The sequence below is a fragment of the Sinocyclocheilus anshuiensis genome, unplaced genomic scaffold (assembly GCF_001515605.1).
Source record: "Sinocyclocheilus anshuiensis isolate Anshui unplaced genomic scaffold, SAMN03320099.WGS_v1.1 scaffold801, whole genome shotgun sequence".
NCBI lineage: Eukaryota > Metazoa > Chordata > Actinopteri > Cypriniformes > Cyprinidae > Sinocyclocheilus > Sinocyclocheilus anshuiensis.
Window position 1 is genome coordinate 1,547,056 of NW_015536541.1, and position 24,719 is coordinate 1,571,774.

The 24,719-nt window shown below is 37.7% G+C and overlaps 3 protein-coding genes and 1 pseudogene across 5 annotated transcripts in view; 2 read left to right on the forward strand and 2 right to left on the reverse strand.

The window, feature by feature from the left end:
* mcm3l (MCM3 minichromosome maintenance deficient 3 (S. cerevisiae), like) overlaps positions 1 to 4,944 on the forward strand; it is a 7,669-nt gene extending 2,725 nt beyond the window's left edge. The window contains exons 8-17 of one of the 3 annotated variants that reach the window (XM_016498260.1): positions 435 to 566; positions 834 to 1,042; positions 1,132 to 1,306; positions 1,755 to 1,881; positions 2,004 to 2,154; positions 2,268 to 2,408; positions 2,489 to 2,580; positions 2,659 to 2,756; positions 3,974 to 4,031; positions 4,619 to 4,944. In XM_016498260.1, coding sequence (XP_016353746.1) covers positions 435 to 566; positions 834 to 1,042; positions 1,132 to 1,306; positions 1,755 to 1,881; positions 2,004 to 2,154; positions 2,268 to 2,408; positions 2,489 to 2,580; positions 2,659 to 2,756; positions 3,974 to 4,031; positions 4,619 to 4,817 — 1,382 coding nt within the window. In that variant the 3' untranslated portion in view covers positions 4,818 to 4,944. The remainder of the gene's footprint in view (positions 1 to 434; positions 567 to 833; positions 1,043 to 1,131; positions 1,307 to 1,754; positions 1,882 to 2,003; positions 2,155 to 2,267; positions 2,409 to 2,488; positions 2,581 to 2,658; positions 2,757 to 3,973; positions 4,032 to 4,618) is intronic. The other 2 variants (XM_016498267.1, XM_016498273.1) reach the window with 2 other exon arrangements.
* A 601-nt stretch (positions 4,945 to 5,545) lies between these two features.
* On the reverse strand, positions 5,546 to 11,937 carry LOC107697584 (meprin A subunit beta-like; annotated as a pseudogene).
* Positions 11,938 to 13,396: 1,459 nt separating this feature from the next.
* LOC107697592 (MICAL-like protein 1) lies at positions 13,397 to 18,547 on the reverse strand. The gene is made up of 11 exons (XM_016498395.1): positions 18,459 to 18,547; positions 17,812 to 17,914; positions 17,624 to 17,715; positions 17,237 to 17,542; positions 17,115 to 17,162; positions 16,090 to 16,193; positions 15,523 to 15,772; positions 15,401 to 15,448; positions 14,371 to 14,479; positions 13,752 to 13,859; positions 13,397 to 13,639 (listed from the first exon to the last, which is right to left on the reverse strand). The coding sequence occupies exons 1-11, from the start codon at positions 18,545 to 18,547 to the stop codon at positions 13,571 to 13,573; spliced, it is 1,326 nt and encodes a 441-aa protein (XP_016353881.1). The 3' UTR covers positions 13,397 to 13,570.
* A 708-nt stretch (positions 18,548 to 19,255) lies between these two features.
* LOC107697604 (trafficking protein particle complex subunit 8-like) overlaps positions 19,256 to 24,719 on the forward strand; it is a 21,152-nt gene continuing 15,688 nt past the window's right edge. Inside the window, exons 1-2 of the mRNA XM_016498402.1 lie at positions 19,256 to 19,551; positions 23,313 to 23,507. Of these exons, the coding sequence (XP_016353888.1) occupies positions 19,395 to 19,551; positions 23,313 to 23,507 (352 nt within the window). The 5' untranslated portion in view covers positions 19,256 to 19,394. The remainder of the gene's footprint in view (positions 19,552 to 23,312; positions 23,508 to 24,719) is intronic.

A 24,719-nucleotide genomic window follows, 5' to 3' on the forward strand; every position in this document is an offset into this window, starting at 1 on the left:
GAAACCTGGAAATGTAAAAAGGGTCCATTTAAGTTATGTATATATAAATCCATTATAGATCATAAAAAGTGTGTATATATGTAGTTAAATTTGTTTAATCTAAATATTTTTTTAAATCTGTGATCTATTTATATAAATAAAATGAATTTTACTTAAATTTAGTGTGTAGTTACATAAACTTATTCATGTTTATATAAATGATTTATAGAAATCCATATCTATTTAATTTATATAGATATTTTAATATAAATTAAATATCCACATTTACCTCGCTCTCTCTATTTATTTATTTATTTATTTATATATATATATTAAAAATATAAATTTTTCATATAAATTATTTAACTTATATACATTTAATTTATTCATATAGATTTAATCTTAATTGAAGTAATTTCTGGGCCCATTGTGAAGTGTTTTTCATTTGATTTCAGGTGATCCTTCAGTAGCGAAGTCTCAGTTGCTTCGGTATGTTTTGTTCACGGCACCAAGAGCAATTCCCACCACTGGACGAGGCTCATCTGGGGTTGGTCTGACAGCTGCGGTCACGACTGATCAGGAGACAGGTAACACTTAACATTTGATGACAAGTATACACCCCAAAATTTATGACAAGTCATTTAATTTCATTCAAGTGTCTATGCTGGAAATGCCCAAGAGCAGTTATTTTCTATTCATGCTACAAAATTTAATCAACCCAAATCTCAAAATATTTTCCAGAATAGTTTGTCAAAAAAACAAAACAAATCTGACAACAATGTTAAATTAAATTTAGCATGGTGAGATGAAGCTGAAAACTGTAAACAGTTCATTTTATCCTTTGGCTAATCCAGGTGAGCGTCGCTTGGAAGCAGGAGCCATGGTGCTTGCTGACAGAGGTGTGGTGTGCATTGATGAATTTGATAAGATGTCTGACATGGACCGAACAGCCATCCATGAGGTGATGGAGCAGGGTAGGGTCACCATTTCCAAAGCTGGGATTCAGGCACGGCTTAATGCTCGCTGCAGTGTGTTAGCTGCTGCCAACCCAGTGTATGGAAGGGTAAATATTCACTATTGGCTTGATTAGCGAGATTTAGGGATAATTGGCTTGCTTTGGTTTTTATTAATCCTACTGTTTTCTTCACCCAGTATGACCAGTATAAGACCCCAATGGAGAACATTGGGCTCCAGGATTCCTTGCTTTCCCGATTTGATCTGCTCTTCATAGTTCTGGATCACATGGATCCGGACAGCGATCGGGAGATCTCGGAGCATGTGCTGCGGATGCATCGCTACAGAGCACCAGGAGAACCGGAGGGAGCAGGTGAAACTGACATCTGCTGGTAAAAGCACGAAATGCACTTGCGTGTACTGTACAGTAGATCAATGGTTGATGAACTTTTGTTTAGGTGGTCGATTTATTTTAAGAGTGAAATTAAACTCGTGGAGTGTTAACTGGCTAAGAAGTTGGACTGAATACTTATGCTTCATACACTGATTGATAACGGTCAGCAGGGCCGTCCTTAGCTGACACGGGGCCCGGTGCGAGGGGAGGGGGGAGTTATCACTGTTTCCACATTTAATATTTAAGAAGCAATTTTTTTTAATTAAATGTTTTGTTTTAATTAAATCTGCCAACCTGTGGACCACTTGGAATGCTTCAGACCACAGTTTGAGACCCACTGATGTAGACCATTTCTATGTTATTCAGTTTTCAGCTTCAGAAGCTTTAGTCAGCTGTTGCTCTCATTCTGTCATGTCTGTATCAACAGCAATGCCACTGGGGAGTACAGTGGATGTGTTTGCCACTGAGGACCCGAACATCACCGAAGCAGCCGAGCAGGAGCTACAGATATATGAGAAAAAAGACAATGTCCTGCATGGCCACAGGAAGAAAAAGTATGTATTTCTTCCCTTCGATTTAAAAATCTACTTTGTTTCCTTTATAGAAGTTGTGTAGAAGCCAGCCTACCATAATTCATTGTGTTTCTGTGATTACCCTTTTGTGAAACATTTTAAAGGGAGAAGGTTGTTACTATGGAGTTCATCAGGAAGTACATCCACGTCGCTAAGCTGGTGAAGCCGGTCCTGACACAGGAGGCATCAGACTACATAGCAGAGGAGTATTCCAGACTCCGGAGTCATGACCAAGTCAACAGTGACTCCGCCAGGGTCTGTAGAGCCCTGTAGAGATTTAAAATCTTTGTACATACTTGGGTGCTTTTCATGTTATTGTTACTCTTGAATTGATTGGTTTGATAGACTGACTGAATCCATTCCCACAGACAATGCCTGTGACCGCTCGAGCTCTGGAGACCATGATTCGGTTGTCTACAGCTCACGCCAAGGCCCGCATGAGTAAAACCATCGATCTGGGAGATGCAGAAGCTGCACTTGAACTCATGCAGTTTGCTTATTTCAAAAAGGCATGCAATCATTCACATCCAGAACTGATACTGCTATGCGTTGTCATTTGTGTCTAATGTAATTTGGCATGACTCTGTAGATTCTAGAGAAGCATAAGAAGAGGAAGGTGCCTGAGGACTCTGAGATGGACATCTCTCAGAGCCAAGATACAGAGAGTCAAAGGAAGCTAAGGTGAGTGTGAAAGGGAAGTTAACGCTACAGTAAAAACACGTGTTTGAAGTTGCAGGTGTGAGCTAGCTTTGTCTACAGAAAGCGTTCTCGCATCTCTAAAGATGTTGATGATGATGTGGAAATGACTCAAGAAGGAGAGGACTCTGACCCTTATGATTTCCCAGAAGATGAAAACAGTAGGTCAACTCATTCACTTTGACTTCTCAGTGAGCCGTGTGCTTAATCAATGCAGGTTATTTTCCATTGCTGTATTAAAGTAAATGTAACCAATTTAGTAGTTTTTTTTGCTCTACATTTGAAATGTAATATTTTGAATATATTCAGTGTCATAAATATGATGTTGTCTTAAACCGTGTTGGGAAGGTTACTTTGGAAATGTAATAGGTTACAGATTACAAGTTACCCTATTTAAAATGTAATAGTAGTGTAACTTTTTCAATTACTTTATTAAAGTAATGTAACTGATTACTTTTTGATTACTTTTCTACATTTCTAATGAATGTTTATTTGCAACTGTTAATCATTTTCAAACATTTAAACCATGCAGGGTTAACCTTACAGTAGTGCTCAACACTGTCAGACTTTCAAAATCCTTCATCACTTGAATTAAGATGATCAAATTTGGACACATCCACCACAAAATCAGACTTTAGTACCACCTTTTACTTTAAGATTGATCTAAAATTCAATGCAGATTTAAAATCATAAGAAATAGTTTACTGATACTGTTTTTGAAACCAAATCTTTGCATAACTACAGGAAACACTGCATCTAACAATGGTTTGGAAAAAATAGTTAATTAAAAAATAATAATAAATAAAAGCATATACATCAACTCAAGAAGCACTGCCAGTCACGACTAACCGATTCATGATTTATTAGTGATTTAATTATCGAATGGCGAATTGGAATGGAAATAATCGCTTTAATACATTCGGCAGGCAATTATACAATAATAATATTAAAATAGCAGGGCAAATCGGCTGCCAGGCCACCCGGACTATTCCCGGTTCTCCCGATGGCCAGTATTTATTCGTCCAAAATGTGGCATATTCCGTCCGCGTTAGGCTAGGACTTCCGTTTTCATGACTGGATCCTACGAACCAGTCTGTGTTTTCCGCATCGCGGAAATTATAGGGCCGTATGTCTCAGAGTAGTCAGTGCAATTTGGGAAAGAAATCAATTAAATCTGTATGTGGATGTGTGTAAATATTCAAATGTAATCCCCTTTGTAATCGTTAACATTTTCATAAGTAACTAATTTAATTACACATTTTTTCTTAGTAACTGTAACTGATTACAGTTACATTTATTTTGTAATTAAATTACGTAACGCCGTTACATGTAACTAGTTACTCCCCAACACTGGTCTTAAATGTGTTGTTGTTGTTAGCTCAGCCAGCGTCTCAGAGAAGCAGTCAAAGGAAGAAGGCTGACATCAGTCAGGACAGGTACAACCTGTTGTTTTCCTCTTCAATTTCAGATAATATTCTGGCCTGTGCCAATACTGTGAATTATGCATTATTCCTCCATTACTTGCTTCCCACGGGGAAGTCGTGGCCTAATGGTTAGAGACTTGGACTCGTAACCCAATGGTTGCTGGTTCAAGTCTCGTACCGGCAGGGATTGTAGGTGGGGAGAGGGAATGTACAGCACTCTCTCCCACCTTCAATACCACGACTGAGGTGCCCTTGAGCAAGGCACCGAACCCCCAACTGCTCCCCGGGCGCTGCAGCAAAAATGGCTGCCCACTACTCCGGGTGTGTGTTCACAGTGTGTGTGTGTTCACTGCTGTGTGTGTGCGCACTTAGGATGGGTTAAATGCAGAGCACTAATTCCAAGTATGGGTCACCATACTTGGCCACATGTCACGTCACTTTTTCACTTTCAGATGTTGTGCTACAATGATGGACTGGTCTGGAATGTTTTTCTGTCATGTTTCTTTTTGTTTTGTTTGAGTCAATGCAACAAGCTAACTGCAAAATAGATACGGAGACTGATTTTTAACAGCGTGACCCTTTTGCCTTGACGTTTTTAGATTAAAAGTCTTCAAGGCGGCTCTACTGAAGGCCTTTAAGGTGACCCGGTCTCAGTCTGTGGCGGTGCCTGATCTTCTGACTCACGTTAACAAAGGCCAGGACGAGGAGTTTGACCAGAACGAGATTAACCTTCTGCTGGAGCGCATGCAGGATGACAACCAGGTCATGGTTTCGGAGAATGTGGTGTTTCTCATCTAAAACAGTGCCAATGGACGGCTGCATCTTTTGCAAATTCAGAAATGTAAATTGCATTACAATTATTTATAATATGCCAGCACTTTGTTGCAGACTATAACAAACCACTAATAAACTGTGTGAGCATTAATGGTTGAGTACTTATTTTGATCAAGTGCTTTTATCTTTTTTACATTTATTCGTTCCTTACAAAAGGAATACAAGAAGCAATTTATCTTAAGGAGGCAAAGAATACGAGAAGTGCTAGTAATCAAGTAATAAAGTTTCTTGAGAATAGTACAGTATAGGTTTGTCAGGTTCTTTTTTTTTTTTTTAATTTGTAAAGGCAAGATATTGTTGGAAACTTTTTCCTCGTCGAAGCAGAGACCAGGAGACGTTGGGATATGTTTCATACAGAAGTCACTCTTTATTGAGGACTCGAGCGTCGCTGCAGTCATCCAAGTCTGACTAAGGCTTTACATTGTAGTTTATATACATTTTAAGGGGGCAGTGCTTAGAAATGGAGACAAAGCACCTGGGTGACTACCTTAAACAAAGCATGCAAATGAATTACAGGAATCAGCCCTACACAGGCATTTTCCCAGCCTTGATCTCAACAATATCATTCAGTAGATCCAGCTCAGTAATGAAGACGCAATCTGGCAAATTCCATAAAGATTTTTTTTTCCTCCATTGAGGCTTCATGATGTATCCTGCATGATGTCATGGGGATCTTTTTGTCCACTGTCCTTTTAAATGGACATTTGGGGTACTGTAAGAGAAAGATCAGTTTAATGGGAGTTACTGTACATGCATTTATATTTAATAATGGAAGAACAAGACCCAGGAACATGGCAGCCGCCACAAAGACACTTTTAGCCACTGTTGCTGTAGTAGAGCTTCCAATGGCATCATCGATCTCTAATCGCAGGTCTCTGATTTCCGGTCTCCAAGACTCTCTGGTCTGAGTCTCCACGAGTCCAGTCACATCTATTGAAGAAGTTAAAACTCTTGTCATATTTCATAAGAATTTTACTGGTATGGAATAAAAACTTGCTGCTCACAAACCTTCCAGGGAGAGGAGGAAGATGACATTGTCTCCTTTGAAGCTTCGATCATGTGTGATGTAAATGCTGGTACCGGAACCCGGCCCCCGGTAGTATGAACTGCCATCTGTGTCAGTGACTAGACTGCCTACTTTTCGTGGGTCGTCCCAGAAATACTCCACATTACCCATCGCTGCGCAAAGAGAAAATATACTATTTATTAAACACATTTTATCTCAAAATAATCTGTAACCAAGTATCTAATTAAAAATGAAAGTAAAAATGCCTCCCCTACTCTTTGTTTGTGTCTTGCAGTCAGTGGAGGTCTTGGCTGGATCTGTAGTGATCATCCTAATGTTGTTCATGCGGTGTTGGATGTCTGGATTCTTCTGAATGAGTCTCAGGGCTCCTTTGGGGTTTTCAGCAGTGTATTCACGGACCCAGATGTTTAGCTGATCATCAGCGCCACCACTGTTGTAGTGATATAACTAACTGCAGGCATTGGGAGCGTCTTTTGGACTAAAAGAGGCGACTTTCCAGGTAAGCTGTGTCACCTTGGGTGGCTGTGCTGAAATGCATGAAGAACCCAACCCCTGTAGAAGTATAAACTTTTATTAGATAATAGGCCATTAAGCCAGTCTTCTCGCTTTCTCTTTGGACCTTATAATGGAGTTTAAATACCATTTTGCATGTCATATAGCAATCCTTGACAAGAAATGTCTAGAGAAGGTCAAAGAAATGTCCTTATAGTATCAGTAAAATGTGTTTATCCTGAAGACCAAAGTGCCACCATAATATCATAAAAGAGTTATCAATGCAGGATTATGGACCATAAATTATTAAACTTTTTACACAGTGGTGATATAACAATAGTCTTCCATGTGACAGTCCCATTTATGAGAGTCTTTGGCCTAACTTGGTTTGATGCAGACTGCGATGATGCATTTTCACAATATTTAAAGGGATAGTTCACCCAAAAATGAAAATTTGATGTTTATCTGCTTACCCCCAGGGCATCCAAGATGTAGGTGACTTTGTTTCTTCAGTAGAACACAAACGAAGCTTTTTAAGTGAAACCGTTGCAGTATGTCAGTCATATAATGCAAGTGGATGGGAATCACGGCTTTGAGAGTCAAAAAAACATACACAAACAAAACCAAATTAAACCCTGCGGCTCGTGACGATACATTGATGTGTAAAGACACGAAACGATCGGTCTGTGCAAGAAACTGAACAGTATTTATATAATTTTTTACCTCTGATTTTCACCGCAATGTCCGAACTGTCCTGAGCGCGTTCAACAGCCGCCGCCTGACGCGTCGTCTTGCTTTATGGCGGATCGCAGACTTATAAGTGCATTACCGCCACCTATCTCTCAAGTGGACCATTGACACTCCTAATTGAGATTGTAGATAGAGTGTCAATGGTGTCAACCCTCCTAATAAATAATTTAATTCTTGCATGCAAAAATACCTGTATGGTGAATATTTTTTTGCAACTTACTAGGTTTATCATTTGTCATTTTTTTTCCGATAGTGTCGATAATCGTCTGTTACCTGACTGTTGACATCGACATCGTGATACTTACGAGACATCGGTCGATATACGATAATATCTTCATATCGCCCAGACTAGAAGTTTGGCATTTCTCTCTATATATTTTGTTTCCTCTTTTGTAAAGTAATGAAAACACTGTAGCAGTTTTTTTTTCTTTTGCAGTTGACATAAATTTTGCTAAAATATTTGCTATGTGAAAAAGTTCAATATTTCACACACGACACTCCTGCTTGATGTGACTCAATCCCTGTGTCCGAATACTTCCCTACTATATAGTAGACGAAAAACAGTATGTGAAAAGAGTAGTGTGTCTGAATTCACAGTAAAAGTCTGATGAGCACTTTATTATCCCATGGGGCCACAGGAGAAGATCGGTGAATGGATTTGAAGCGACAGTGACGAAAGTGGATGTAGTATGTCCGAATTTCATTCATACTACCCATATTCATACATTTAAAAAAATGTAAAACAGTTGCAAAGTAAGTTTCCAGTCAAATGTTTTACCTACTAGACAGTACATGATTCTGGATGCATCACAACCAAGTATATTTGCGGTTATGTGGATTTTGGGCTGAAAAAAATGAAGGAAAGAAGGCTACCTATTTGTTTTAAGAGAATTAGCTAAATTTAGCAGTTTTATTTTGGCGTGATTTTTAGTTCCCAGCATGCTTTGCATATGGCTGGATATGGAGAATAAATATTGAAATTAAGTGCTACTTTGTGTTTTTGAGTAAAGGGAAACATCTATTAATGTTTAATGTTCAGTTATGTTTTACATAACATGTTTCTGTTACATTGAGATTTATATTGTTACCATTGTGCAGAAGAGAAGAGCTTATGGTTATGCATAACTGCATGCACTACTTCTTTGAAGCATGATGCTGTGTTCAATCAGCAATAGCTTTGCTAATGCTAGTGCAGAAAAGTATTTTCTTACTTGAGCTGTCTTGCAGTATACAGTCTTTTTATTGTACAAAATAAATCAAAGTCATATACAAACAGACAATGGAATGGAAACACGATTGTGAAGTTCTCTTATTTCACTTGAAGTTTTATTTGTAGCAATAATGTGGCTCAAAAATGGCGATTTTCAGGTTAAAAGAATGCAAAACTAGGTTGAATCCTGCTTTTGTGGTTAGGGGTGTTCATACCTTGACATTGACCCAGATTGGTGTAGTCTGTCTGTGGACCGCCCTCTACCGGTTGTACATGAGCCCACTTGGCATTTCCCCCATCACCCTGGATCATGCCACAGATATTTGGCTCCTCAAAGTGGCAAGAGTCTAGAAAAGTTGAGGCTGTAGCTGAAAGAAATATGAAAAATGTTTAGGACATGGTGAGTGAGAGAAACCAAGTATTAGTTGAGCAAGCAGTCTTTAGCTTATCAGTTAGACTAATGACAACATATTTATAAAAAAAGAATGGAGGATTATTCCATCAAGTTCAACCAGGCTTCCACAGAATCTTACTACAATTGTATAGCCGGTTCAGCTTGAGCAGGTCACTGTCACTAAACTCCATGCATTGACCAATCACATCCAAGAATTCTGGTATCTTGGTAACGATGGTTGGCTCACTGTCTTTGTTGAAGGCTGTTTTACTGTAGTGCATGACTGAACCGTAATCATAGGGCACACCGAGAGAGCTTGACACCGTTTCATCATATAAATTGAAGTTGTGCTCTTTACCTAAGTGAGAAACAAACCGCAAAACAGTTAATGAACAAATGGGTTTGTATTAAATATTAATATATAGATTTGAGGAGTTTGGCAAGACAGAATGATGTTATTATTGATGCATGTATTTAAGAATTCAATAGTTACCGTCTTCAATTCGGTCCCACACAAAGATGACGTAGTCATCTCTGTCAGACATGGACTGCTCGTGCCAGAAACCCAGCGCATGCAGAAACTCATGCTCCACTGTTCCTAAACGTTCACAGTTTGCACCAATTGACAACTCTTGTTTCCCCATCTGTCGATTCCCCACCTTTGAGTAACATCTGATGGAACAGAAAAACATCACCTTTTTATCACCATGAATTTCACCTTTAGCAGAAATAAACACCCTCGGATACGGTCAATGCAATAAAAGTCCCAATGTTTGCACATGCCTGAAAAGGTCTAACATGCTATTATTAAACTAAAACATAATTTAATAAATTAAAATGATTAAAAATTATTTGGTAAGTTTTGTTTGAAAATAAAAAAGTACCAGCACCGTATGTTACAACCATTAACATAAATGTTGTTGTTTTCTTAACCGCTGCCTTTAAATACGAAAATGTAGTTTGGCTCTCCACCCCAGGGTTTGAAGTCAATACAGGTCTGTATTGCTGAGTCTGTATTGCTCAAATGCTTTCAATATCACACCTTTGGCATTGATTTCTATTTAAAGAGAGAGAGAGAGAGATAAGTACAGTGAGTGAGCAATTTGGAGCATATATTAAGTTAGAACTTGAATATCAGATACAGGTCAAGGCATAAATTCAACTGAATTGAATCAATTATTATATATTCAGAGACCAAGGCTGCTGTCTAGGACGTACAGCACAGTTGTTTTATAAATAAATTTTGATATTTGTGATGTTTAGTGCTTGAAAATGTACTGTATTTAATTGTATTTAAACATTAGTTTGACCTCCTGAGGTTAATGTTGCATTTTCTGAAGGTTAAAAATGTCCTAAAAAATATTTTATTACTTTTCAGGCCTGGAGATTCAGGCCCTATTTTGTACCCTATTTGTGGAAAGTGGCATAAAAAATATGCTCAATGAAAACACTAACCTCCTGCATCAGAATGTCTCCTTCCACCAGGTGAAGTCCTGCCTCTGTTGAACAAGACAGTAGTTAATGCAAAAGTGTTATAGAAATTATGTTACAGGTTTAAAGGTGACATATCATGACAATCTGACTTTTCCGGGTTTTAAGTGCTATAATCAGGTCCCCGGTGCATCTTTCCAACCAAGGAAACGTGAAAAAGATTAACCCAGTAACTTTGTTTTGGTAATCAGTGAGTCTGATTTCGCTCCCTTGGTGATGTGGCAAAGGGATCTCATTATAATATTACCGCCCCTTAATCTGTAAATTTACACCCATGGCGCCATCATTTTGATTTTGCAAGCGACAGCGGTGTACCAGCTCTAATGCCATGGCGAAAGTTTGAGCAAAACATGCTAACTGTTCTGCCTTTGGCTGCATAGACGAGCACAGAACACTGTTTAGAGTCCTAGCCTCAGAGACAAGAGAGCAGTGGATTTATTGATTTATTTACTGTATATTGGTGCTGCCATACAGATCTAAAATAAACATGCGATTTATTTCCCAGCAGCTTACCTTCATAGACATAACCGACTGTTTTTGTAACTCGTGTGTTTTTAACGTAAACTTGTGTGAATGAGAACTTAGTTTAGTACTCACATGCTGTGTGGTGGCCGCTTTCTGTCCGTGTGTTTCGGATGTGTGCACTCAGAAAACCATATATAAGAAGTTTAAACTCATATGGTTTAAAACGCATGATTTCAGCACGATAAACATGATAATCAGAACCATAAGATGTTCGAATTTGTGCAACGCATTTTATGGACGACAGTTTTGTGAACCTAGGAGAGTACAAGGCTGGCTGTGCACAAAGGCTATTTCTAAAAAAAAAACAAAGGGTAAATTCCGACTTTGCTATGACAATTTGGCGCTTCTGAATCAGCGATTTGACAGTATGTTTTGTTATTAGTTTAAGTATTTGCTATTGACTGTTCAAATGCGGAGTTTTGCACAGCGCAGAGTAACGCATCGTGTGTGTGTGTGTGTGTGTGTGTGTGTGTGAGGGGAACAGGGTCACATCACAGGAGAGTGAACTGCCTGTCAGAAATCATAGCACGTCAGCTGTCTTAACCGCAGCTTGTGTACTGCATCATCACTGTGTCTGTCACGCGACTCTGTTGCCCTTTCGGGCTTGAACTGATGGTAAAACTAACGACATTATTAACCGTCTTGATATTTACTTTGAAAGCTGAAGCTGCGATTATGGTAAGGGGCGTTACATTTCCGACACGTGCTTGTGGTGTTCGGCCAATCACAATGCACTGGGTCAGCTGGCCAATCAGACCAGACTGCGCTTGTCAAAGGAGGGGGCTTTGTTGAAAACGACGTGTTTGAGAGAGGCGGGGCATAGAGGACCTACAATAATGTAGTATTTGAAAAATAATGTGTTTTTTAAACATTAAAGCATGTCAACATATTCTGTTACACCAAATACACAAAATAATGATCTTTAAAATAGCATCATATGACCCCTTTAATGTTTCCACAAACCTTCATTTATATCAAATATATCCTGGTCTTTTCCATTATCCACATCAATCTCTGTATTGCCTACAAAAAAATATATATAATTCAGAGCATATAAAATCATTAAAAACAGTTGTGATTTTTGAATACATCGTCATATGAGAGATAAGTGTTTGAGAGATAAGTGTCAAAGGTGCCCATTTACATCAACAAACTATTACAGTGCAAGCTTTGATATTGTATTACCTGCTATCATGAAATAACCACAAACTATTTCATCATAAAACTCATTCAGTCTTGAACAAGGTCATTGCTTTTTAATATAACAACAGCTGTGTTAGTTTTGCTCTAAAATATGATAATTTGCTTTTGTTTAGCACAATATTATCAACACATGAGCACAAAATTGTTGTTTCTATGACATCTGAATTCTACACTTACCAAACACAGGGCTGTGGCACATACAGAATCAGCAATGTATGAAGAGACGCCTTGAGACGACTTCACTCTGAGCTGTTCTCTTCAGAATATCAGTGCATTGTGTATTAACTGATTTATAGAACAAAAGAGCTTAGTCTGCAATGATAAGAGCCTGTACCTGATGGTATATGATTTATTACACTAATGGTCAATGTGATATTATTAGACATTATAAAATTACTTATTTATGATGATTTGGCTTAGAGGTAGAAGCTAGTTTAAAGGAACAGTTCACCCAAAATGAAAATCTGCTAAAGATTTAATCCCCCTCAAGCCATCCAAGATGTAAATGAGTTTGTTTCTTCATCAAAACAGATTTGGAGAAATTTAGCATTACATCACTTGCTCACCAATGGATCATCTGCAGTGAATCGGAATGAGAGTCCAAACAGCTGATAAAATTGAAAGAATATTTGTTTAGAACTTTTTTGGACTGTTGTCGCTTGTAATCTGTAAACGGTGCTTGAAAGCAATGATATAGATAGAGTACATGTTTTTAACCAGAAGTAATGGTTTGAAGTTAAAAATGTCTTGATGGATTTTTTTTCTTACAAACACACAACTTTTCGTACAAAAGTTTAATTGCTGTACTGCAGTTGTGTTGACACTTGTGTGGTTTTTTTTATCAGCTGTTTGAACTCTCATTCTGACGGCACCCATTCACTGCAGAGGATCCATTGGATTCAGCACCCATTCACTGCAGAGGACCTGTTCTGATAAAGAAAAAAACTCCTCTATTTTGGCCTGAGGGCGAGTACATTTTCAGCAAATTTTCATTTTTTGGGTGACCTATTTCTTTAATTGCAAACATTTTCTGCAGTCTGTGATGGGAAATGATCTTTTTTTCACAGTAGAATATTGTATTAAAACTTTTAATACACTTTTTTTTTTTTTTTTTTTTTACATTGGGATGCAGCATAAATATATTAACAGATCCTGGTGTCACTTGAATAATTCATTAATACATTTTCCCACAAAGTAAATCCCACAAACAATATCACAAAAGTAAATGTATGTTACATAAATCTTGTATCTGAAAAGAAAGTGCAAGAAGAGCTAAATTGTGCAAAATGTTTTTAGCAGATAAATCATTTGTTTAGTAATTTTAAAGCCATGATCAACCTGAGATGCATCAGATAGAATATGACAATACATTACCTCTTAAAATACCTCTTAATCACATAATCATTTTCTGTTGCTTTAAAAGCATTTCAATCAAAAAAATTCCAACCACATATTATATTTCAAATAACACTGGTAAATTCTTTAATTTCCTTCTTGTATCACATCTTCGATATACCATATCTTTTATTGATTTCTCAGTTGTTTATGTCCTTGTGATTCAGAATCTTCTTCCCAAGTAGTTTTATATGATGTTGACTGTGGTGTCATGTTTCTGAAAATGAGGCCTAAATATTTTCCTTATATGATGCTAGAATTGCACACTGAATGTTCATCTCATCAGTCTGGTTGAGATTCTGTGGATCAGAGAAATAAAGGATTACAGTTAAACATTGACGTGTGTGTCTGAATATACATTTATTATGATTTATTATAGTTCTTTGATTAGTGTTCATGTACATGACTTACAGTCATATCATCCAAGTAGTAGCAGTGGCGCAGGTTGAGGTGGCCAATGAAGTTGCGGCTGTAGTACTGTGGATCACCATGGGGCGTCTGCACACACACTGGACACACCTAGAGGGGCGCCAGAGGGCACACAAAAATCTTGAGCGTTTCTCTGCTTCTGATACTATAGCAGTCAGCAATACTGAGTCATTCAAAACTGAAGTGTGTAATTTGGGGATGTTAAAATATAATTAAGCCATTTATAGGTTGATTCCCCCTGAAAAGTATAGCACTGTGACTTTAAGAGCTATCAAAACATTGCAGTGTATGTATGAGCATCACAACCAGCCTGACTTTGCAACATTGGTTCAACCAATAGTGTGAGTTTGTGGTGGGGCAATCTGTTTATTTAGACCAATAATAGATGGGGAGTGTTGTGTAATCAAGTTTCAAAATTGTCGAAACAGTTTATAAATTCAGTTTGGTGACGCTAAAGGTATAAGAATTTCTCACTTCAGCTTTAAACATAATTTAAAGGAACTAATTAATGTTTCAAATGAATGTGCTGTAAGTTTAATTCAACACATGATTGGATATTAGAATTACTCCACATGATCTATACACATGAATGGTGACTGACCACACGTTTGCTGTCATTGGCATGATGTTCATTGCAGTGATCAAGTAGATCGAGTTCATCCAGTCCATCATCCTGGCAGTACGGACAGGCAAAAGTCCTCACAGTTAAACTGAAAATAAAAAAATCAGGAAAATAAGTACATGTCAAAGACTGTATTTTTGAGTGTTTTTAGCTAATCGTTTTGCGTTCCCAAAATAATCTGAAGAAACCTTTTTTCTTCACTATAATGAACCTTTTGTGCAATTGAATGTTAAAGCTTCTTCATGGAACCATAGATGCCAATAAAGTACCTTTATTTTTAATAATGATCTGATTGATGATCTTTCTAAAATGATAAGCCAAAATAAATAAATACATGTAATTCTGAAATAACCCAATTTTAGGATTGTGTAAATGGTGCATTATGTCATGGGAATGTACACTAAATTTTGGACAAAAGTTTGTGGACAAGAAAAATCAGATAAAAGTGTTGTAAGCACCAACTTAGAAAGAGATGTAGTAGAATCCTTTCATTTTCATTTTCACTTTATGCACAGTAAGAGTTTTCCCAAGCTGTTTTCCAAGTACAGTCATCTAGAAGAGGGGTTTCCAGGGTAACGCAACGGGGGTAAATTATAGAAAGAATAAAAAAACAGTGTAAGAAATGTAGAAATAAATAAATAATAAAAATAGGATTAAAATAAATAAATGAATAATTAAATATATAAATAATTAAAATACATATTAAAATAAATAATCAAAATTGATTATAAAATAAATAATAAACATGATTAAAATGAACATGTAGGCCTATATAGGTATTTGGATTGGATCTTTATATATGAAAATATATAGCTGATATATAGCTGCCTTTTAAATTTTATGGGAGTCCCTTACATAAGGATGATACTATTTGGCCATCCGTGGCATCTAAAAGATCGAAAACCCCTGTCACTGTGTGTCATAAGATTAAGATTTGTTGAATTACTGGAATTAGAATGGGTTTTCCACATGCTGCTCACAGGCAGTGTAGCGTGTTTGATGTCCTCACCCTTGAGGTTGATTCATCCCCATTAGATTGATCTCTGTTTGCCATGGCCTGTGAATGAAACAAAATATGAGTTATCCAATCCATAGTGTCAATAAAATAATTACTATCTTGATGGGACTTACCAGTCATCCAGCTCAGCCTGTAAATTTTCCTGGGACGGGGCGGGGTTTAGCAGCAGTGGACCTGGGGCAGGTGGGACTTGAATAAAACCACTCAGAGCAGCATTAATGGGTGCAGGCTGTGGGGCAGCAATTAAATTTGCAGGTTGAGCTCGTGTCCGTGGCGTAGGAACGGGCCGTGCAGAGGAAATTAAAGGGAAAGGGGCTTGATTTTGTGGGGCGGGTGGCAGGGCAGCCTGATTGGGTGGACTGGCTTGAGCGGCTTACAACCAGCCTGACTTTGCAACATTGGTTCAACCAATAGTGTGAGTTTGTGGTGGGCCAATCTGTTTATTTAGACCAATAATAGATGGGGAGTGTTGTGTAATCAAGTTTCAAAATTGTCGAAACAGTTTATAAATTCAGTTTGGTGACGCTAAAGGTATAAGAATTTCTCACTTCAGCTTTAAACATAATTTAAAGGAACTAATTAATGTTTCAAATGAATGTGCTGTAAGTTTAATTCAACACATGATTGGATATTAGAATTACTCCACATGATCTATACACATGAATGGTGACTGACCACACGTTTGCTGTCATTGGCATGATGTTCATTGCAGTGATCAAGTAGATCGAGTTCATCCAGTCCATCATCCTGGCAGTACGGACAGGCAAAAGTCCTCACAGTTAAACTGAAAATAAAAAAATCAGGAAAATAAGTACATGTCAAAGACTGTATTTTTGAGTGTTTTTAGCTAATCGTTTTGCGTTCCCAAAATAATCTGAAGAAACCTTTTTTCTTCACTATAATGAACCTTTTGTGCAATTGAATGTTAAAGCTTCTTCATGGAACCATAGATGCCAATAAAGTACCTTTATTTTTAATAATGATCTGATTGATGATCTTTCTAAAATGATAAGCCAAAATAAATAAATACATGTAATTCTGAAATAACCCAATTTTAGGATTGTGTAAATGGTGCATTATGTCATGGGAATGTACACTAAATTTTGGACAAAAGTTTGTGGACAAGAAAAATCAGATAAAAGTGTTGTAAGCACCAACTTAGAAAGAGATGTAGTAGAATCCTTTCATTTTCATTTTCACTTTATGCACAGTAAGAGTTTTCCCAAGCTGTTTTCCAAGTACAGTCATCTAGAAGAGGGGTTTCCAGGGTAACGCAACGGGGGTAAATTATAGAAAGAATAAAAAAACAGTGTAAGAAATGTAGAAATAAATAAATAATAAAAATAGGATTAAAATAAATAAATGAATAATTAAATATATAAATAATTAAAATACATATTAAAATAAATAATCAAAATTGATTATAAAATAAATAATAAACATGATTAAAATGAACATGTAGGCCTATATAGGTATTTGGATTGGATCTTTATATATGAAAATATATAGCTGATATATAGCTGCCTTTTAAATTTTATGGGAGTCCCTTACATAAGGATGATACTATTTGGCCATCCGTGGCATCTAAAAGATCGAAAACCCCTGTCACTGTGTGTCATAAGATTAAGATTTGTTGAATTACTGGAATTAGAATGGGTTTTCCACATGCTGCTCACAGGCAGTGTAGCGTGTTTGATGTCCTCACCCTTGAGGTTGATTCATCCCCATTAGATTGATCTCTGTTTGCCATGGCCTGTGAATGAAACAAAATATGAGTTATCCAATCCATAGTGTCAATAAAATAATTACTATCTTGATGGGACTTACCAGTCATCCAGCTCAGCCTGTAAATTTTCCTGGGACGGGGCGGGGTTTAGCAGCAGTGGACCTGGGGCAGGTGGGACTTGAATAAAACCACTCAGAGCAGCATTAATGGGTGCAGGCTGTGGGGCAGCAATTAAATTTGCAGGTTGAGCTCGTGTCCGTGGCGTAGGAACGGGCCGTGCAGAGGAAATTAAAGGGAAAGGGGCTTGATTTTGTGGGGCGGGTGGCAGGGCAGCCTGATTGGGTGGACTGGCTTGAGCGGCAATGTCTGCCTGTTGTGCCAGTGAATGTCGAAGTTGGCCGAGGAGACTGTTGGTTTAAAAGAAATGATAAATTCTTTAGCATTTGACAGAAAAAGGCACTAAATAATGAAATTTGCCTGATACTTACTTGTGTATGTTTGTGCCAACAGGTCTTCTTGAATTAAATGTTTGAATATCCCCTGGCAGGATTTGGCGCAGATGCCTCCTCCTACCAGGAGGCTGAAATAAAATTATTCATAAGCATGCAGTCCTTGACGACCTCCACTCGCAGAAAAACTGATATTTATTACATACTTTAGCAGGGTATTTACTTACTACCAATGGATTATTCGCAGAATCACGGTTGTTTACTGAGCTTCTGCAGTGTGGACAATGAAGCCTATATCGAAAAGATTGACTGAGGCATCGCTGGCAAATTCTGCAAGTACAGAGAGAGACAAAGTGTCTAGGTGAGACAGTAAAATAATCAACTACCAGCAACAAGAAGATAACAGATTGGCTGGCAAGGCTGGCAATGTTGGTCAACCCATCATGTGATGGAATTTCCCTTTAGAAATACTTTCGCTTTTTGCTTCCAGTAAATGCTCAGGTTATTTATCGGAAATGATATGTATTTGTGGACAAGGAGAGACTGTACATGTATATATAGTAGATGAAAACAAAACAATTAAAGCAAATAACATAAATGTCCACCATAAAAGCTGTTTCCAACTACAAAAGCACTTTTTAGAGAAAATTTGATTTATTGAATGAGTTTGATTTATAATCGCTGATCAAATATATTTTACAAATATACATTTTAGGCATTACTGTATAAAATTGTAAACTATACATTAGCATATGTTAAATTATGCAAATGCCTCACAGACCTACAAGTTTGATCCACAAATTTGTTTGTTTGTAAAGGGTCCACATGAAGTCACCAAAATCAACCATCTATGTCAAACATAAACCACACTTACACTTTTCCACAGCATGGAGATGGTTGAGAAGGATTCTGTATGTTTTCCCTGCATACAGGACACTCTTCCTCTGAAGCGGACATGTCCATACCGTCTGCTGTCTAGTCTGTCTACTGGCAGTCTAGTCTCTTCTGATATCTTCACTCTCAGGTTGCACAGCTTAAATACAGTCCAACTTCCTTATGATCATAAAGAGGGAGTATATTCTGTTTGCTTCAGCTGCTTTCTTTTCATGATGGTAAATATAGAACCGGTTTAACCTGAAAGGTACTAATTTTGTAAACAAATCTTGAGTGATGTGACTCGGGGACAGTGACAGAAATGACCTCTATACTTAAAGATTTTTATGCAATTCTAAGTCTATCTAAAATTAATGAACATTTTTGTGTGAAAGCAACAGACTGAACTGATTAGGAGAAGTGAGCTTTATTGGCATATCAATATACTTGGATTATACATGCAATTTTAATTGTGCCATTTAATAGACAGTTTTATCCTATGTGATATCAATCAATCCCTCGTCTTAGAATAATAGTCATTTTTAATATCAATATTCAATATTCTGTCAACTGACAGAACTGTAACTTTTGGTTTCATCTATATAATCGATTAAATATATAATCCATTAAATGTAATATCATCGTTTATATATGTTCACAGCATGCCTGTCTGTCAGTCTGTCTTTGTCCATCTTTAGTATCGAAAGTAAAAAGTTATTTACGGGCACCAGGGCTTTTATTATGATAGACGCAGAGCTTTTATGTCATTGCGGAAGTAAAGTCACATGACCGTCGCTAAGCTTCTTGGGCAAAATCGATCAGCAGGCAGCAGTAGATTTCAACATGTCTGCCGTCGGCTGTCAGTAAAAGAGGTGTTTGTTTTCAACTCAACAGCAGATCCTTTGAGCTCGGTGAAGAACAGTCGAGGCGGGCGCTCATGGCTCAGTGCGTGCAGTCAGTGCAGGAGTTCATCCAGGACTCGTTCGTGCCGATGGTGGCCGTCCTGTGCAGCGAGGATGCGGAGAGAGTGACCCGCAAAAACAACCTGAGTTTCCCCGAGCTGTTGCGGCCTTTCTGCCGCCTGACGTCCGAGGGTAAGAGGCCAGCTGAGACAGCCGCGGATCACTCATCCCAACTGATGATCACTAGACAAGACGGTTGTTAGACAGCTCCCTTACACATAAACACGGGCTGTGTCTCAAAACCTAGTGAGCTGTCTGCCTAGAGACATTGACCAAAACTGTCTAGGTGCAATTAAAACGTTCAGACGCGAAAAATATAGTCTAGGTAGACAGTTCAGTATAGGTTTTAAGAGACATTCCCAAAAATACTCTCTAGCAAGCCAGCTTACTAAGATTTGAAGCACACTTAAAATGATGTCTAGGTAGGCAGCTCATTAGGTTTTCAGACACGCCCAAAAATGCTGTTTAGACAGACCGCTCACTAGATTCTGAGTTACACGCCCAAAAGTGCTGTCTAAATAGGTAGTTTTGAGAGACATGCCCAAAAAAATCTGTCTAGGTTGACAGCTAACTAGGTCTTGAGAAACACCCCAAAATGCTGTTTCGATAAACACTAAACAGCTAACTGGATTTTTAGTCATGCAGTGCACCCTAAAATGATGTCTAAATAGGCAGCTCACTAAGTTTTGAGAGACATGCCCAAAAATGCTAGTCTAGGTTGGCAGTTCTTTAGATTTTTAGCGCCTATTCTTTGTCCAGTGAGGCCCCTGGGCAGATGTCTTTGTAGGACCCCCCAGCTACTGCTGACTGTAGTGGCAGACCTCTTTTTTTTCCCAAGCGACAAGGTCATGTTTTGGTTGCGAACATTAGTTTAAATATAGTTTTCTGGGCCCGTTTTGCACTGCATTCTGAGGGGCCCTAGTGGTTAGCACATGCCATGTGAACCAAGTGGCTCGGGGTTCTAGTGGTCAGCAAATGCTGTATGCGTTAAGGAACATGGGGCCTTGTGTGCAGAGGGGCCCGGGCTTTTGCTGTCTCTGCGATTTATGCACTAGGGCTACTTCCTCAATAAGTTTTGGAGCCACAGAGCTTTGTAGACCCTTGATAGTGTAAGGCCCTCTGGCCCGTTTCATAACCCAGCTCTGATCTTCAGTGAAATGATAGGAAGGGTTTCAACCTAGATTCATCTGAATTTGATCTCTCTGTTTGTGAAATCTGATCTGATTTCCGCTCACCTGACCATTTATTGACCAGAGCCTCAGACAGACACAGCACAGATCAGATGCCTCTATTGGTGAGGGTTAGATTACCACTGGACTGGCGGCGCTAGAGGCCTGTGCTGTTAATCACCAGCTTATATCTAGTAAAGGATATGGGATAATCCTAAAGAGGCAGGCAATCAGATCATCTGGCTCAATTTATGAAGACTGCCATTGTTTACAGTGACACAGTAGTCCGTGAACGGCCAAGATACACTTTCGATCAAAAGTTAGGGGGTTTATTAAAGGGCTTTTTTGTCTGTTTTTAAGATTTATTTATTTTTTTGCCTTTTATTATTCAGTCTTCAGTGTCACATGATCCTTCAGAAATCATTCTAACATGCTGATTTGGTGCCTAATTTACATTTCTTATTATGATCAATGTTGAAAACAGTTGCTTAATATATTTGTGGAAACTGCTTAAAGGGGTCATATGATGCGATTTCAATTTTTCCTTTCTCTTTGGAGTGTTACAAGCTGTTCGTGAATAAAGAAGATCTGTAAAGTTGCAAAGACTAAAGTCTCAAATCCAAAGAGATATTCTTTATAAAAGTTAAGTCAACCACGCCTACCTAAAACGCCTCATTCAAACACGCCCCCACATGTCTACGTCACGATGTGGGAAGATTTGCATAACGCCGCCCAAATGTTCACGCAAAGAAAGAAGGCGTAACTTTTATTCTCGCTGTAGTATTGTTGCTTAATGTTCTTTTTAGCAACGTCATATGACCCCTTTAATATATTTGTCTAAACCTTTCCACTTTTGTGCTGACACTTTTGATCAATTTATTGTGTCTGCTGAATAAAAGTATTAATTTATAAACTTTAAAAGCAAAATCGAACAGTAGTTTACATTAGACAACAGATGCCATTTTAATTTGTTCATTAAAAATGGCACTCACTCTTACAAGAAATATTCCTATTAGCCCAGGGTTTAGAAACAAAATAGGTGGAAAAAATTAGTTGGTTTTACAAAAAATGATTAACCAATTATAAGCATTTAAAATGCTAACCGTGTTCCATTTTACTATGGAACAACTGAAATGGATTTTGTTCACTGTTTCCTATTTAATTTGTTTTCAGTTTTTGTTCCTTCATTTGCTGTAAATCCTTTTCTGAGCTGCATTCACAGACGGAAATCCCTCTATACCCCATTTATCAACAACATTAGTCATTCAGGAATCATGCAATTGTGGGAAAACATGGCACATATTTTGTTGTAGCACAATAGACATAGCCTTCTCATATTATTTGTTGCAGTGTGTTATGGATTCGTAGAAATCCTGAAAACACAGTTAAGTTGACACAAATGAAGAGAGTGCACTCTTTATGTGTGTGTGTGTGTGTTTGTCCCTCAGTGATGTGATTGGATTTATTCAGGAATGCCTTGGCAGCAGAGGAGCAAAGTCTCATCTTTATTATTCATGTTGTGCTTATCATGTGAATTGTGGAGTGAAAACACACAGGTGCATTATGGGAAAGTGTTTGGTAGAGGGGTGGCAACATGTTTGAGCTGGGTGTTCCTGCCATGCATATTGCAAGGGAAGGTTGGGTGAGGAGGTTTCAGATGGGGTCCAGAGGTGGTCAGGAAACCCAGCTGTGTTCGGCTTTTCCTCAGCCTTGACAGATTTTCAAGTTGGAAGTCATAACAGATTGTAAAAGATAGAATTAATAAATCCTAAATACTCTGTTGGAGGGCTGTCCACAAGAGAACGAATTGCAAATAATGAATTAAAAGAATTTGTATTGTGCTGATCTCATTAAATATCATTTAAAAAAGAATGAGCAATATTAATAATCAAAACATTGTATTATATCTCAATTATAAAATCCCAAAGATGAAACATTTTAATAATGATTTATTAAAATAACACAATTTCTGTCAATGTCCATAAGAATTAACAAGTGGCAGAAATGGGGGAAAAAACTAATTATTTTCCTTGTGATTGTGATTCCTGTTCAAAAGTTTGGGGACAGTACGATTCTTTTGGAAATAATTTGATACTTTTATTCAGCAAGGATGAATTAAATTAATAAAAAGTGACTAAATATATTTATAATGCCACATAATGCTTTTCTTTTGAACTTTATATTCATCAAAGAAAATGTAGAGTGGTTTCTGCAGCACAGCTTTTTTCAACATTGATAATAATAATAAACAAAAAAAAAAACGGATATAAAAACTGTTATGATGATTTCTGAAGGATCATGTGACACTGAAGACTGGATTAATGATGCTGAAAATTCAGCTTTGCCATTACAGGAATACATTACATTTTACAATATATTAATAGAAAACTTTTACTTGAAATTGGAATAATATTTCAAAATATTTATATTTTTACTGAGTTTTTTGATCAAATAAATGCAGCCTTGATGAGCATAAGAGACTTCTTTCAAAAACATTTTACAAAATCTTGCAGACCTCAAACTTTTGCTCAGTGCCTTTGTTTAAAGAAATTATATTAATACACATTTTTTGATAAAGGACTTGTGGTCCAGGTGGAGCCAGCCTTGGGTTCTGGACCCTTTAAGTCGCTTAGGAAAAAAGAAGAATTAGCATCACTATTACGAATTTGACACCAGCCAGTTCAACCTGCTAATTTTCCTCTTCTTTTTTTGGCCGTACTGTAGGTCACCTGCGTGATCCCAATAACCAGGTGGTTGTGGTGAAGGGCCTCCGGATCAGCGTGACTGGGATCAACACACGGCCTCCACAGAGCCCAGAGCTGCACAGACTCCTCAGCCAGGCGGTTTCTGTCTGCCAGCCACCTGAAGGGTCGCCCGCCAACGTCATCGCGGCTGGAGACTACGACCTCAACATCAGCGGTAAGTGCTTGCAGAGAGTTTTCTGCTCACTTCAACTTCATATGGGGAAATCCGTAGAGGACCTGATTATATTACTGCCACATTTTCAAAGTAGGAAAGTGGAAATGGCCTGAAGTGAACAGAAACAGGAACTGAGAGATTGTTTGCTAATGCAGCATATGTTTATGTAGCCCTTGCTACTGTTAGTGAACATTATCCAGTAGCCTGCATGTTTTGTCTATGGATTTACATGTAGGTTACCAATTAATTGGGTGGGCAATATAAGCAATCACAATATTCTTCATTCTGGTTTATAGCAATATATATAACACAATATACACATTTTTCATAGAACATGAAGTACTGAAAAATAATCGTCCTAATTTCCAAAGTAATGGCAGACCTTTAGAAAATGTGATTGGATTTTATACTATTTATACAAATTTTGTAGTATTTAAAGTAATAAATACTGCAGTTAAACACAACTACTATGCTGTTTTATCTTTTTTTTCATGCAAAATACTGTTTTGTCTGTGTTAAAAAAAACATGATAATAATTATAGATTCTGCAGGGGGTATGTAAACATCTTCGAAAAGGAAAATTACAAAAAAGTGTTGTGCAGCTTCTTCTGGACAGAAAAATGGTTTGATCTCTCTAAAAAAGATAAAAATAATAATCATAGATTCTGCAGGGGGTATGTGAACATTTTAGAAAAGGAATATGAAAATTTACAAAAATGTTATGATCTCTCTCTCTAAAAAAAAAAAAAGATAATTATAGGTTCTGCAGGGGTTATGTAAACATTTTAGAAAATTAATATAAAAATGATGACTACACTCGTAATTAGGCATGGGCCGATTACCGGTTTCAAGGTATACCGCGATTTGAACATTTCACGGTTTCAAAACCGCTAATATTTCCCGTTATACCGTTTCAAGGTATGCGCTGTTTTTCATGTCTCCTCAAAGACTGAAAGTGTAGGAATCCCTTCAGGTTGAGTGCAGTGTAGGGAGTAGCACGGCCCCTCCCCCTCCTGTTGGTGCAAGCGAGCGGTCAGTCACGTGTGTGTAGGATGGCCGAACTTAAGGAGCTTACCCTGGAACTTACGCGATCGGCTGTTTTTTGTCTTATTGCAAGCAACTCGTCTCTCTTCTGCACTTGCACAAACTGCGTTGCAATGCAATCATTTTCCAAAATGTAATTTATGTGAAAATATGAAGTCTGTAAACGCC

Bases quoted from the DNA above. Each gene is read 5' to 3' on its own strand.
- LOC107697592 (XM_016498395.1), bottom strand. From the start codon at position 18,547: ATGGACATGTCCGCTTCAGAGGAAGAGTGTCCTGTATGCAGGGAAAAC. The intron at 17,543-17,623 runs GTAAGTATCAGG...TTAAACCAACAG, and splicing joins GTTGGCACAAACATACACAA to TCTCCTCGGCCAACTTCGAC. The intron at 15,449-15,522 runs GTAAGTCCCATC...TTTCATTCACAG, and splicing joins CAGGCTGAGCTGGATGACTG to GCCATGGCAAACAGAGATCA.